Genomic DNA, 15,646 nt, shown 5'->3' on the forward strand with positions numbered 1-15,646 from the left:
GTCAATCAAGTCAGCTGTGTCTCTCATTGGAAGACTTGTAATCTAAATATCTTCAAAATTGCCGCGTTAGAAAAAAATTCACACCCCTCACAGTGTGAGTAGATCAAGAAATGAGCTATCCAGACTACACTCTTCTTTTGTACCAGGCTGTAAACAAGTTTATTTCTGCTGTAAAGGTCGGCTTTTTCCCATTCATGTGTATGTAACTTCCGGTACTTCCGGAGCCAGCCTCAAGTGGATCCTCGATGAACTGCAGTTTTTAGCACTTCCACATTGGACTCATAGTTTTAGACCGGAGGTTGCCGCTTGGATAAAAATGAGAATACTGGGCCATTAAATTGCTCATAGTTGGGATTGGTTCTTTAAGCTGGCTGCCACCTGCCATAAAAGTTGAGGGATACAAAGAAGCAGCAGCAGAAGAAGAAGACTCAGTAACCAGCTAGCTAGCTAGCCTTTACCACAGTGTGTGGCTTCTACCGCAGTGCAAATCATATCTGATGAGATGACAGATTAAGCCACGCGCAGCACAAAAACTGTCCCCTCAAGGTTGAGAGTTTTTTGAATTTTGTAAAAAAGATGGGGTGTTAACGCAGAATCAGACGAAGAAAAAGACAGAAACTTTATTTCAGGAATTCTGTCACATGGCTTGTGATGTTGATAAAACATAACTTTGAAGATGATTAGAAATAGATGATAACATGTAACTAAGTCAGTTGTATTAATGAATAAAGTTTTTTAAGTAATGTTGCTCCACCCTCATCTAGCCATTACATAATTTGACAGATAGCGTTTCTTCTTTACTGAGTTTTCCATAACTATCTGGATAATAGGAGTGTTTTTGCCACAATAACCATGAGGGGGGAAGTCTGATAGCAACAGCCTTTAGTCAAGAATCTAAAGTTTTGTGATCTCGGACAAACTAAAAGCAATATCATGGTCGCCTACCCACTCAGAGTGCTAAAGTAAACTACCGTTTTTGCCACAGTGTCAACAGGCAGATGTGAAAAGTGCCTGATTGCTTTCAGCAGATTGGTTTGATATGTGATCAGAACGTTGATAATTAATATGTTGTTATGGGGTTTTGACTAGTCAGTATGAAAAACCAGGCTATAGAGAAAGAGAAGATTTTTATGCAGCTTGAAGTTTATTTCTGTACAGAGAGAGATTATGAAGTTTGGGTTTATAGAGCAGGAGGGAGGTAAGATAATAGACTGAGGAAGCAGAGCTGTCTGCTCAGACTAAACAACATAAAACAAACTTTATGATTTCATAATCTGTCTGTTAAGCTACAAAAGCAGCATCCTGGATAAGGTCCATCTCTACGTCTGCCTCAATATCTCCCCTATGTCACATCTTCTCAGTCCACCTCTGCCTCTGTCTTATCACATTTCATTGTTTATGAAAGTACAGATATTGAAGCAAACATCCCTGTGGAGCTTTTTTAAACCATAATATCCGAAACAATATTGCAGAAAAGACAAATCTTTTACAGAACCATAAAAGCGTTAAAGTTGTGCAGAGGAAGGAGTAAAACTCTGAGATATGAGTGTACAGCTGAGGAGGACATGTGTTTGGACCGACGTCGGTCAATCTAATTCCCCATCCTGCATCGTGTCTGCCCCTCACAGATGACAAACTCACCTCATAACGTGCCTCAGATGTTCACAACAGGTCACATAAATGTCAAAGGGGGAATCTTTTTATAAGTCTGTGCTGCCAAGATGAGACAGGACAAAGTTCAAGAATGAGGTTTGACTTTGTTTACCTACCTCAGGCAGATAATCTAATAAATCTGATTTGATTACACCTGTGCTTCAGGCGTCACAAAGACGATGAAGTGCGTCTCTTTCTGATGCCGTCTTATGAAACACATATAAGCTATGAGAGAGATGATGTTGTTTCTGCAGCTCTAACATGGCTGTATATGTTAGCCCTTTGTATGGATTTGTGGCTGGTACTCTTCAGCTGCAGGTCATACATCGCTTCTTTTGACATCATTACCTTTTTGTTATATTTGGTGGATTTAGCTCTATGGCAAAGATGTAGGTATACTTCTACTTATGCACTTAGTCATAGAGGTCAGGGTGGAGATGCAATGATGAGGAAATCTCCCAACAGTGTAAACCAGCGTTACTCTAAGTCCGAGACTGTGGATTGCTCCCTCTGACAGACTTGTCAGTGCAGCATCAGCAGTACTGTGGGTGTTGTACTGAGCCGTCATGGGGAAGAGGGATCTGAGTTTGAAGGCAAAGCTGTCGATTAACCAGTTGATCTCACTTCCAACTCACTTATGGTCATGAGCTTTACTGTAGGTAGTGACCAAATGAATGAGATCTTGGATACAGGTGGCTGAAATGAGTTCCCTTCAAAGAGTGTCTGGGCTCAGCCAAAGAGAGTGACTCTCCTCTGAGCTCCCTCTTGATATCATAGCTTCAAATCGTCTATCTCTCCACATTGAAAGGAGCTGGTTCAGGCACCTGATTAGGATGACTCTCGGACGCCTCCCTTTGGGGTTTTCTAGTCACGTCCAACTGGGAGGAGACCCCCATGTATATTCTTAAAAACAACTTTACTTTTGAAAGCTAAAAATCAAGTAGGGCACTGGGGAAGTCAAATTCAAAAGTTTGGTCTGATACATACATTTAAAAAACTGACATTTCAGCACTTTGATGTGTCACTCTGATTATGCCATGGCGTCATGGAAAGACCACGAAGCCTCCTCCGTGTATGCACTCTACCCCTACAATTTTCCAAAGTTGATAGTTCACACAGGTTCCTACCACTTTTTCCTGAAAACGTCCTGAAATTTTCAGAATTAGCTGCATGTGTGAACGCAAAAAGCTGAAATTTTAATTAGAATTTCAAAGATATCTACAGTAACATTTTGCTCAATAAAAAAATGAAAGGTTGGTGTTAAGAATAAACCTTCTTACTGGTGAGAATCTACATGGGATTATATTTAATTAGAAGAAAGAAATTAGAAGTACTGCCAGTGTTAAACGCATAATTGTTTGCTAGACATATAAGTGCTTCTTATGAAAAATATGAAAGGCTATCATCGAGAGGCAGCAACTAATACTTTGGGACTCAACCTGCCTGCTTCATTTTCACTCAGAGTTGTGCAGAGATGTTCATGCATGTTTGAGCACAATGCTTATAACCAACGATACATAACAGCTGTCACACAGACTGCTGGTCACAACAGGATGACTGAGACCTTGGAGAGGAGGTTTATGAAAGCACAAAGAAAAACAAGGCTTCATGCTCCGTATACTTTCCGTCGACTGGACTAAAAGATTCAACCCTGACTTCTCAGTCTGTTCATCTTCTGTATCATCCCATCACGGTGTGACCAGACTCACTTCAGTTAGCATCTAATGAAGGACCTTAACGCTGACACCTGCTGGGATCCTTTCACACACGTCTTTTTAGTCTTTTAGAGTCTGCATGTACACACAGAGTGGATTTTCATCTGCTATAGGGTCATTAGAGATGCGTATGACATAATAACAGGGTTTTTAACTCAGTGCAGCAGATGAGGATGTCATCAGCAGGCCGTCCTCAGTGTGCAGGCAAAAATGTTCCAAAGAGGAGTTTTCAAAGTCACATTTATACGGCGAGATGTTTTCCTCATCACAGCTTTGGCAGTAGATCCTTGAGCAGCAGCCAGAAGCTGTGTTTTATTATGAATGAGTGCTGCTGTGTCTCCTCGGGACGCTCTTTTAATTGACACCGGGCCGAGCGGCTTTGATGTAAGAGGCGATTTGGTGGCAGCTCCTCATTACTGCTCCCCGTCTCCGCTCTCCTTCACACCTCCCTTCACAAGGGGCGACGGAGGCTGAAGGGAAGCTCGTCAGCCGTGCAAGGCGAGCAGCAGACACAGAGCGTGGGCACAGACGACAGCTGAGGATGTCATCGAATCAAACCCCCTCATTTTCTTTTATTCCAAACCCAGGGAAACCCCTTAGAAATTACATCAGATGACTCAGGTCCTCCTCAGATCGAATGGTTCCTGAATAGGTTTGTGAATCATTACTCAGCATTCACACGTCTGTTGCATCTGAAGGTGTTCAAGGTTGAATAAGACGCTTGTTGAATTTTAATACGCTGCATAAAGAGAGGAAACTAAAGGTCGACCTCTCCGTCTGGAGTCAGAATTAGATTAAAAGCAAGAAAGAATTCTGCATAAATCTTTCTCTTATTAAGTCCTTCTCTGTTCCAGTTATTCTTTAAGCTGGAAAAGACTTGACCAGTGCAGGAACTATTCCTCCCCCTATTTGTGAATTAAATATTTATTTCATCCTAAATTGAAGTGTATGCCTTCTTGCGAGAGAATCATTGCTGCCATGTGTCTGAATTGATGCAGTTATTACAGCAAACTTTGTTTCGAGGTTTCCGTATACATTCAGCCCATCTGTTTCATCTTTGTAAACAATATCTTCAGAATACCTGCAGGGAATATATCCAAATTGATAATCACAAATCTATGCTATGTTGTTGTTTTGTGCTTGAATTTATGCATCAATTATGTTTTCAAGTTGATGGTTTCTCACTCCATTCACCTGTTTCATTCTTGTAAACATAACACCTTGAGGAAATATGTTTGTGTAATTTAACACAAAAGTGCACCTACACTCCAGGATGATCCAAAGACTGCATAAAACATGGACGTAGTTCAGTGGCATCACACATTGGGTTCTTCCAAAGAGGCGTTACAGAGCCTGACGATTGTTGTCACCATATTGGACAAGCTGACTCAACCTCACTTATGTCAATCTAACCACAGGTTAGGCAGGCTTTAGCTTCCTAGCAAACAGCTATAACTCACACCTGTCAGTCAAATCAGCCACGTCCCTTATCATGAAAGCGTTTGTGGAGCAGTTGTTCACTTTCTTCATGTGTGATGAATCAGGCATAAACAGTTGAAGTGATAAATGTTTTATAAATGTTGCCTTCTGTCTCAGGTTGTCCAACAGTGTGGGATGAGATTCGTTGTTGGTCTCGTGCTGAGGTGGGTCACGTGGTCAGCGTGTCCTGTGCCAACGTCTCCCAGCTGTTTGCTAATAACCAAGGTGAGTCACCTCCATTCGGTTCCCTCTGACAAGGTGCTTAATATTGCTCGGCGCTAATTTTTTTTTTATATATATAATTGTATTAAAACAAGAGAAGCTCATTTCAAAGACTACTCTGGCCAATACAGGCAGGAGAAAACTACAAGGTTGCAGAAAACATGGAAAACATTCCTCCATATATTTAAAGACATGTACAGCTAGATTCACTAATCATAACTGACAAATGTGATTCAAAAATCAGGGACATTATAATTCACCACATAAGGCCATTCATTCCAAAGTGTCATTATCTTATATATTTTATTATGCATTCTCATTATTTTTGCCTGTTTTTCTTTATATATTACTCAGTTTTTCTCATATTCTTCTTCGTCTTACGTTGTAAGGGCCTGTGTCCACTAACAGCAGTTTTTGCACTGGTAGCATTCATATCCCAGACCCCACTGCCGGTGTTTACAGAAGTTGTCTCACCTCACTTTTGTATCCCTTGGTTACTGATCTTTAAGTCTGTTTCATTTGCTCTGTATACATTATATTTGCTCTTATTCCAAACCCAGGGATGTAATATCCTTGATGTCTACCATCTGTTCATGAGCGCTGTTTTGAGGGCAATCAACGGCGGCAGCCATATTGGAAATGCAGAACTAAACCAGGCATAGTTTGACGTAAAGAGGCAGAGTTTGAGCCTCCTAGCCAACAGCTATGTGTTCCAGTCCGGGAGTCAAGTCAGTCATGTCCTTATTTGGGCAAAAACTCGTAATCTTAATATCTTCTGAACCATCGCGTAAACCCCCCCCGCCCCCGTCTGTCTGCCGATAGAGAAATTAGCTACGTAGAACCAAGACATTTTTAAGGCTGTTAACAGGTTTATTAATGCTGCAAATATCGTCTTTTTTTAATTGGTGTGTATGTGGTTTCCGGTGTTTCTGCAGCCAGCCTGAAGCGGATTCTCGATGAATTGCAGTTTATAACACTTCTGCATGGGCTTCATATTTTGAGACCGGATTCATCCACCAGAGGCAGATCAGAGGTGGAGCAACGTCATCCCACTGTTATGCCACCATGTTTTAAACATTGCTGATGAGAAGCAACAGAGGCGTAAATATCCCGCCTTGAACTGGCCTAAAGTTGATATCAGAAGTCCCTCCCCTTCTTGATTTTGATTGGTCAGTTAGAGAGAAGTGACTCCAAAAGTGCAGCAGTGCTATAAAGAGTTGAATAAATTTCAGCTGTGGATGCATCAACAAAAAACGTTGGTTGCTTGAGGGCATTTTGGGGTTTATAACACTGAGTGCTGACAGCACTGACCTGCATTGATTCTGTATAGAAAATAAACACTGCAAGCGGCAAACATGCAGTTAGTAGACACAGACCCTTAATGACATACCTTTTTTCTTTGCACAGGCACTTTTTGGTTTTAGTGTTGAGGAAGCAGAGATGCTCATGTCAGAATGTGTGAAAGTGATTAATAATCCTGCCAACAAACACGCTGATCTTCTCTTTATCCTCCTGCTTGTGACCTCTGCTGTTTTCCCTCCATTGAAGTTTCTGTCAGTGTTCTATCTTAAGGCCATGTTGACTTGTGAAACAAGGTTTGTGTTTCTCAGTTTATTCATCAGGAGCCAAAACGCAAAACTAGGCAGGCAGATTCATGTCGGGGAGCATAATGAACTCGCACACAGTTCATTTTACAGCTCAACGCAGTGACCAGGTTATATTTAGATTTCTCTGAGGAGCAGTATTATTCTTTCACTGAGGGCTTTAAAGGACTAAATGTTTTTCTACATCACATGGATCACATGAATCACATGGACTCAATCTGCTGTGTCTGAACTTGGCTGTGGAGAGTGCCGCTCTCTGGACTGTTTTCATGACCTCCACCTCCTCCAGAGCCGTGTCCTCCAGCTGGTTGGCCTGAAGAAACAAGAATCTGTCATGTATCATCGATAGATACAGATAAAGACTGAAAATTACAAAAAATGAAGGGACAAAAATTGCTCTCACATCTGTGCCAACTGACTGTCGTTATTTCCCCACTCTTCCCCAGACCAGCCTGATATGGACTCTAATGTTTTTACCACACTGTCAACAGGCAAAGGGGGATGTCACGGACTCCTTTCCATAGATAGATTTAATATAACGTCTGATCAGGTTGTCCTTGGCTTTACCTTTGCCATCAAGAATTAATCACCTCTATTATGAGGTTATTAATTATATAGATTCTGACTGGTCCTGTCTGCGTGTCTGGAGATTTAAATCATGAATAAGGTTACAGCGCTGTGTGTCGTATTTAAATTTACACTGCACTTCTCTTAATGAATAAGGGGACACACTCATAGATTAGGCCAACAGCCAATAGGCTACCTGCAGCCTATTGCATATTACATTATATTAGATAATTATCTTGCTATATTATATAATCTTATACTACATTGTTATTGTTTACTACAACTTACGGTCATACCATATACCCATATTTATTTATTATGTTGCTTAATCTGTCACTACCAACCATAATCAAACCATGTCAACCTGTCACCACTGAAACATTTTTAATTCCGCCTGTAATTACTACTATTTAAACCATTTGTAACATTTGTATTTATCTAAATTCCATTCGTAACATTGTATATATCTAAATTGTATTCTATCTTTATTTATTTATATTTTATTATTATATTTTATTTACTAACTGGAACTTTTTCTTGATTGTACTTATGTCTGTGTTGCCGCAACAACTGAATTCCCCCCCTGGGGATCAATAAAGTAATATCTTATCTCTTATCTTATCTTAAACTGCTAATAATCTGAATTTTAAACAACCAAACATCTTAGACTCAATGGTTGAGTCACTTTAGTTGCTAACATTACCGTTAGCTCACAGTAACATAATTAGTCATTTACTTTTCTCGGTTCATCGTGGAGACTTCTCTGTTAAAGTTTGAGCTTGTCTTTATCTTCTCCTCAATAGTTCTTCTACACGTTGCTCTGCTTTCGCATTGAAAGCAGAATGCACCATTCGTAGCGCATCTTTATCCTTACAGGCACTGTTGCTGAACAAGAAGGCATGTGAACACACGTGCAGGTAAACGCACGTGCTTTCCCTTGCCCTAAACTTAAGAAAATATTTGGAACTCATAATAAATCTGTCATAAACATGAAAACAGTCTCTGTTAATAAATAAGTCCAAGTCCTCGCCCCCATCTTGGGATTCCTAGTGCAGTTAGCTAATGCTGGAGTCAAAATCTGATTCATCAGTGCACGAGCCCAAGTTGAGTCACGAATCCTGAAAATCAGTACTCTTAGTTCTACAACAACATATATGGCATTCACCAATCAACCATGTTTTCTAACAGAACGTTTCTGTTAACTTAAAACAAAACATGTTAAAAAAACTTTAACTGAAACCCAAATCGTCACAATAAAAAAAAAAATTGCTCTTCCTGACACACCAGTAGCAAAAGTATGAACCGTGCAGAGGTACCCACCACATGCTTGTAGCCATGCGTGCTGCAGTAGAGCGAATCATTCAAAGTTAGATGGTGATGCTTTGATAACAGCCCTGGCAATGAGTGCTGTTTGTGACCATAGGCTGTAAATAAAAATGGACAGCGTTGCTCCGCCTCTTCCAGTTGTACGGTCCTGAAGCCAAAAAAATCCCACTCCTGGGCGCAGCCATTGTGCAGCCAGTAGTGATGGGAATTCCGGCTCATTTTTATTATTCATATGGCTTTATTTATATACTCAACACAGAGCAGTGTTCTAAAAAAAATAATTATAAAGTACAAAAACAAGACTCATCTCAACTTGACAAACAGATCCAATCTGTGTTTGTATGTATATTATTTATAAACTTTGAAACACCTTCATTAACAGCAGGTTTTATTCATTGTCTTTATTCTTTACTTATTGCACTGATGGATAAACAGTTCTAATGTCCATGACCTAGATGACTGAGATCCTTCACAGACAGTCTAATGTGCCTTTTCAGGTTTTTTGTGGAGCCTGATTGATGACATTTTAGCCTTACACAGTCTACACTCTGCCTTTAAACTGCCTATGCCATTTAAATGTGTCTAAAGTTTACTGTTCCCTGCAGTCACTCGTTTTCTCACCTTTCCAGTGCGTTCTCTGTCTGTCGCACATGTTCTCCCTCTCGTCTCCCTCCTGTTGGTGTGCTCACTGTGCTGTGTGTGTCTGTAACCCCTCCCCTACCCGTTCTGCTCAATGTAGACACAGGATTGGTCAAGACGCCACCATGCCTTGACCAGTCACGTGAGGCTTTAACAGACGAGGAAAAAAAACAACAAAACGGCTCCCAGTCAGGAGCCGGCTCCCGTCGTTAACTTCAAAGAGCCGGCTCTTAGAGCCAGATCGTTTGCGACCGACACATCACTAGCAGTCAGAGCCTGCTGTAACGAGCTCCGCCCTACAGCGTAGCGTCACAAGACGCTGTGTGTCCTTTGAAGTTTCCCTCTAGGGCGGCTGTGAATCAAAGGAAACCCGGAAGTAAAACCCCATTTTTTAACCTCTAATAAATATTGAAAAAGAAACTTTAGAAAAAAGAGGCCTTGAAAGCAAAACAGTCAAATACTAACTACATATCACCACAGCATACGGATGTGAGAAACATTCGTACAACGTGTATTTATTTTTTAAAGTTTGACTGCTCCCCCATTCAAATGAATGGAGGAGACAGATTTTTTTACCTATACTGCAGCCAGCCACCAGGGGGCAGACACTCTGCTGAAAGCTTCACTTCCAGCCAAGCGAGATGCACCCCTGTTTGTGACCCTTTGTGAGAAACACTGATCATTCCCAACCTCCTTATGCCAGACATGGTGCATTTTCTTCTGTCAGTTTGATTCATTATTGTATCAAGTTCACAACAGGTAATGTTATGCTCTTTTATTCCTTCCTGTATACTTCTGCCATTTCCCCTCATAACTAAACCAACTGCTGATCTTTTATGCAAAACAGACAGTTTTGTGAGCATCCACAACCACTTTGCTGAGTCAAAATCCATTAAAACACCAAATTTGTCACTACAATGAAATCAGGAAAACTAATAACTATGAATTTCATTTCTGTGAGTGAGAGTTTAATATTGAAGTATGTCAACCAGATGGCTGAATTAGTTCTTACAGGGGAGTTAAAGCAGCGCAGAGCTCGTTCAGTATGTGGGATGATCAGTGTACGGATGTTGCACTCTACTGATTTCCAGCAGAGAGGATGATCAGCCGCAAAAAGCAGAAAGGAAGAATACAGAGCAACTCCTTTAGAGAAAGTTAAGCACATACTTGGTGTCGACAGATCAGGAGGCGGAGGTTGCTGTTGATGACCTCATAACTTAGTGTTAGTGAGTCCCTGGACCCCGCTGGATTTCCTCCTCCACAGACGCCCTGATAAGTCAAGCACTGCAGCTGAGCAGTTTAGATTGAGCCTCTCCAACGGGAGGCTGCATGCAGAGAAAATAATGAATTGGAAAATCAAAGAGTTCACTGTAAGAGCCAAGAGCATGAGGAAAGAATTGGCGCTGCTTGTTAAGCACGGTGGTGTGAGAACCAGCGGCCTCCCGGGAGCCTCGGCCTTCCACCTCTTTTCACATCCAACCATTCACCCACCGACGCTGAAGGCCTGCAGGCTCTGCACACCACCTTATTCTGAGGCTAATGCAGCTGGATATCGCTCCAACCACCCACGACTCAAACCCCTACGCGCCGCTCGGCTGTGCTGAGGAGCCGGACAAGCACATCAGCAGTATGAAATCACTGAAAACTTTTTATCCTCCCTCTCGTAAACACCGATTCACACCGAACACGGATGACCTTGCATGTATCATGGCGGTGGTGCTGTTGAGCGCCGTCATTTTAACTTCAGGCCATGGTGGGAGAAGATGGCTGCAAATTCATTTAAATTCATCATTTACAGCCTTCACTTGACAGGACCATCGTAGCGTTACCTGGAGCCTTTAGGAAAGTGGACAAGTATAACAAGTACAGTTCATACTTTAAATGTCATAGTTTTCAATGATGTAACCACAGTTCAGAGATCTTTTGACTGGATGTAATCTTACATTTCATAAAGGAGTTATGGGCAGGTGCTTCCCTCAATTTCAGAGTTAATTTTCACGAATCAGCAATAATAAACACGCAATACAGGGCACTGTCATTTTTGCTGCTTCAGTGTGTCTGCTTTGAAATGGCCTAATACGACCCGACCGACTGATGTAAGAAGGACTGTGTGATTGTGAAGTCCAAACAATTTTAAAAAGCATCCGAAAACAGAGTTCATCTTCTCAGGAATAACACTGCAAAAACTCAAAATCTTACCAAGTGAAATGTCTCATTTGTAGTCAAAATGTCTTATCCCATTACTTCCTTTTGATTTCAGATAAATTTGCTTAACAAGTAACATTTGAGCAAGATAGAGGGACTTGTTTAAAGACAATGCATCTTAAATATCTTGTTAAGTCAAACAATCTTGAAATGATCTTGTTTTGAGTTGTAATTTAGAAGAAACAAGGTTTATTTTACATTTCATACATTTTTCAAGCCGAGATCTTATTTGTAGAAGACTAGTAATCTTGATTTAAGACAAACCCTTTACTTGATTTACATCCTCAAACTACATGCACACAATGAACACCTACTTTTGAGCATAGCTGGCTTATCCTAAAAAACAACATGAGTGAATATTAGTATATCCAGCTCACTATGAGAAGACATTATATCTCAAAATGCTCAAATCAAACTTTGTGATCTTATTTCAAGTACAAGATGGTCTTAAACCTAGAGAAGTGCTGCTATAATATAACTCCAATTAAGGTGAATATCTCAAATGAAGAAATTGACATGAAAATTAGAGGGGAAAAATATTTTTTTTAAGTGAAAAAATACTAATTGTTAGCATACCTGGGTTATTCTGGGAGCTTCAAAATACTGGTAAAATATTGCTTAAAATAAGTTTTCCCTGCTAATTTTAAGATCACAGTTTTCTAAATATTACGTCTTATTTTAAGAAATCTACAAAGCAAATTTTCACTTGTTCTATTGGCAGATTGTTTTGCTTATTTCAAGGTAAAAGTACCTTGAAATGTGTTTTTTTTCCCCTGTTTTTGGAGGGGCATTTTTCCATCGAATCCACACTGTTTTGATTTCTCCTCAGCAGAACATACCAGCTGTTTTTTTTTTGTTTGTTGTTTGGTTTTTCCACTTTTGCGTGTCACAATTTCCATGTCACAAAAAGCTACTTAAGCTTTAAAAATACTCATGTCAGCTCTGAGAATCTAAGAAATTCAAATTCTTGTCTCACTCTTGTAAAGTTTGCTAGTAAAGTTTTTGCACTTACGTTGCCCTTCTTTTGGGTGCTAAATCGTTCACTGTTCTGGTTCTGATTTTCTTTTACTAGAAACACAACAGCTCCTTCAATGACTCAACATCTCATTATAAGATGCCAGGTTCACCCTCCAGCAAGGGCTTCACACGTGCAGGGCTCCATGTTCAAGTTAGCAACACAGATGAGCAATTTCTGGTCACAGTTTGAGGATAAATCTTGCTGAGTAACAATTAGAGAAATTGAATAATTAACACGTGGTCAACACTGTGAAACAGCCACAGTTTGATCATGTTAAAGCACCGAAACATGGTGCTTATTTTAAGAAGTGAACATGGCCCCTCTTTTAGAAATGACATGCTCTTTTTCAGCTGAGCTCAAACCAGGATTGTAACTGTCTACAATATGGTATCCCTAAATGAAACTAGAAGGGTGTCTGCAGCCTTTTTAAGCCTTTGGCCACTGACCAAGCTGCCATATTAGATGAGTTTGGAGTGAGAAGCACATACTATCGTTGTTATCCTGCTGTCAACTAACACACTCACACCTCTCTGATTCCCAAGCCTCCCCTTGATTGTTGTCATCTCCTTTTCTCTGTTCACTGAGGAGTTGGTGTGTGTTTCAGGGTACGTCTACAGGAACTGCACTGAGGATGGATGGTCCGAACTGTACCCCTCCTACGAGGACGCCTGCGAGTTTACAGAATATGAAGTGACAGAACCAGAGGTAGATGATTTTCAGACCATTATTTCTGCGTTATTCTTTAGGTATTGACTTTCCTGAGACCATTTGGACCTTATTTTGCAGTCTGGTTGTCATAAATAAAGCAAAGACTCCTCATTTCCTGCGTTACTGTTGGAGGATATTTGAGGACTCGTCAGACAAAACTTGCAGCTGTGCTGCAGATCAGTGTCATACCCATCTTTCCCCCTGATGCTTTCTGCTCTCTATAATAACTTTAATAACTAGCTGTGTACTAACAGCCTATAATTTCCCTTGTTGGGAGGGCTCAGTGACAGATCTATTTGCAGCAGGCGGTGCAATAAATGATTGACACCTCTCTCCTACTCTGAGAGATCAACACGAACCCTGCAAGCATCGGTCATTTATTAAACTACTATAAATATCTCTTGTTTTCCTGAGCAGTGACCTCTCTGCTGCTGAGTAAATATTGACTCCACTCTCAAAGAGGAAGGAGTGTAATGTCGTCCCCCGGCTGCAGATAGTCTGAGGGTGGAGGTTATAATGGAGGATTTCTTGTTCACTCACTTTTACACTTTTCATAAGGGCGAAGGCTTAAAATGTATTAGACAAGTGCACAAGTGAACAACCTCACAAAGAGCAGAGTATAAGTGAAGGATGTGATCAGTGCAGAGGAACAGCTTCGCATGAGAATGATATAGAAAAGAATAAAGTGAATGTGAATATGGGTTCACAAAGACGAGGAGCTCTCAAGTGAAGAAGCCACTGAAGGTCAAACACATCGTGTCAGACTCAGCAGACACTTCAGACTCTCCACAGAAGGACTGGCAGGATGAAGCCAGCTTTCTTTGGTTTGAATCTGATGAGCTGCAAAACAAATCAGTCATTCTGATCCTGGAGAGCTGTTTTGAGAAACCACATACCAAGACACGCAAAATCCACTTCACCTTGAAGTGTCACACCGATTTGTACTAAATCAATATGGACCCTGTTTTTAAGTTACAGAGCAAAACAGTGAATCCACAATGCATTAGTTCTTGATTTACATGCTCTACATTGTTATCATCCAGTTGAACTTAAAACAGCAAAGATAATAGAGTGCAAAATAACTTACTTACCTGCATTCAGAGGATGCTCTGAGTAAGGGAATGCTGATATGGTCTGAGAGGAAGAGATATTAAATAAAAACAATGACAAGGACAAACATTAAGGAGAATCAAAGGGGTCTTATTTCCAGGCTACCAACTAAAGTCACAAACAAAATGACACAAATATTGATTTACAGACGATTTTATAGGCTACATGCAAAAGAATAGTCCTCCCGATTCCACTGTGTAATTTAATAATCACTTAGCTGAACTTCTTTATTAGGTTACTTGAGACAAGGGGAACTGGCTGATGTTTATATGTTTGTATGTTAGATGTTTTATGGATTCCTCTTTGCATGGTACAGTTTTAACCTGCATTTGTGGATGCAGCGACAAACTGTGTTCACAGACAAAGGTTTTTGAAAGCCCATGCGGCGATCTGCACTACAGAGTCACGGCTGTTTTTCTGCATTGTCGCCTGAGGACCTGAAGATCATGTCCATCCAGTATTGGTTTGGTCCTTGTGCCTTTTATACAGAGATGTCTCCGGATTCTCTGAATCGCTTAGGAGGAACATTTTTCTCATGCAGTCTCCCACAGAGTGAACCTCTTCCCATCTTTACTTCTGGGAGACTCAGCCTCACTGGAGTGTCCTCTTTATACCAGTCATGTTACTAACCTGTCGATAATTAACCTTATTAGTTGGGAGATGTTCCTCCAGATGTTTTTTAAGTATTGTGTAAGTTTTCCAGTGTTTTGTTGGCCCTTTCCATACTTTTTTGAAAAATGGTGCAAGCATCAAATTTAAAATGAGCATGTAATTTGAATAAAACAATAAATCTGTTCAGTTCTAAAATTGTATTCATTGTCTTTGTAGTATTTAAATCAAATACAGGCTTTAAATGATTTTTAAATGATCAAAATCTGTTTTTATCAACATTTTACAGAGAAACTCAACTCTTATCGAACCAGGTTTCGTGATTTTGTTGTCGGTGTATACATTCACAGTTATAACACAATTAAGGATGAAGTAAAAGGTGTGAGTGAGAAGTTAATATGCGTATGATGACCTTCTTTTATTTGTATTTTTCTCTTTCATGTCAGACGACATACTTCTCCAACTTCAAACAGGTGTACACTGCCGGCTACGCCACCTCCCTCATCTCCCTCATATCGGCTATTTTTGTCTTCACCGCATTCAGGTAGAGACAATTCTGGAAGGGGATGAAAAGCTGAAGACAATCACAGCAACTATCATAGAAATAAATCATCATTTATCATAACAAATATCTCCCAACTTTGGTCGTTTTAAAACAAGCACAATTTATTTATCACTGGTGTATGTCGCTGAATCTAACCACACCTTTGAAAGTCAAGTATAATTTTGGTAGTTATTCAAAGCAGCACCAACAATATCCATATTTTTGCTTTTTCAGAACTATGAATTAT

At 40.3% G+C, this 15,646-nt stretch overlaps 1 protein-coding gene across 1 annotated transcript in view; it reads left to right on the forward strand.

Annotated features, from left to right (window-relative positions):
• Positions 1-15,646, forward strand: part of ghrhrb (growth hormone releasing hormone receptor b) — a 41,109-nt gene that overhangs the window by 16,195 nt on the left and 9,268 nt on the right. Inside the window, exons 4-6 of the mRNA XM_034711407.1 lie at positions 4,965-5,072; positions 13,033-13,133; positions 15,302-15,399. Coding sequence (XP_034567298.1) covers positions 4,965-5,072; positions 13,033-13,133; positions 15,302-15,399 — 307 coding nt within the window. The remainder of the gene's footprint in view (positions 1-4,964; positions 5,073-13,032; positions 13,134-15,301; positions 15,400-15,646) is intronic.

This window comes from Notolabrus celidotus, chromosome 2 (genome assembly GCF_009762535.1).
Source record: "Notolabrus celidotus isolate fNotCel1 chromosome 2, fNotCel1.pri, whole genome shotgun sequence".
In the NCBI taxonomy this organism is placed as follows: Eukaryota; Metazoa; Chordata; class Actinopteri; order Labriformes; family Labridae; genus Notolabrus; species Notolabrus celidotus.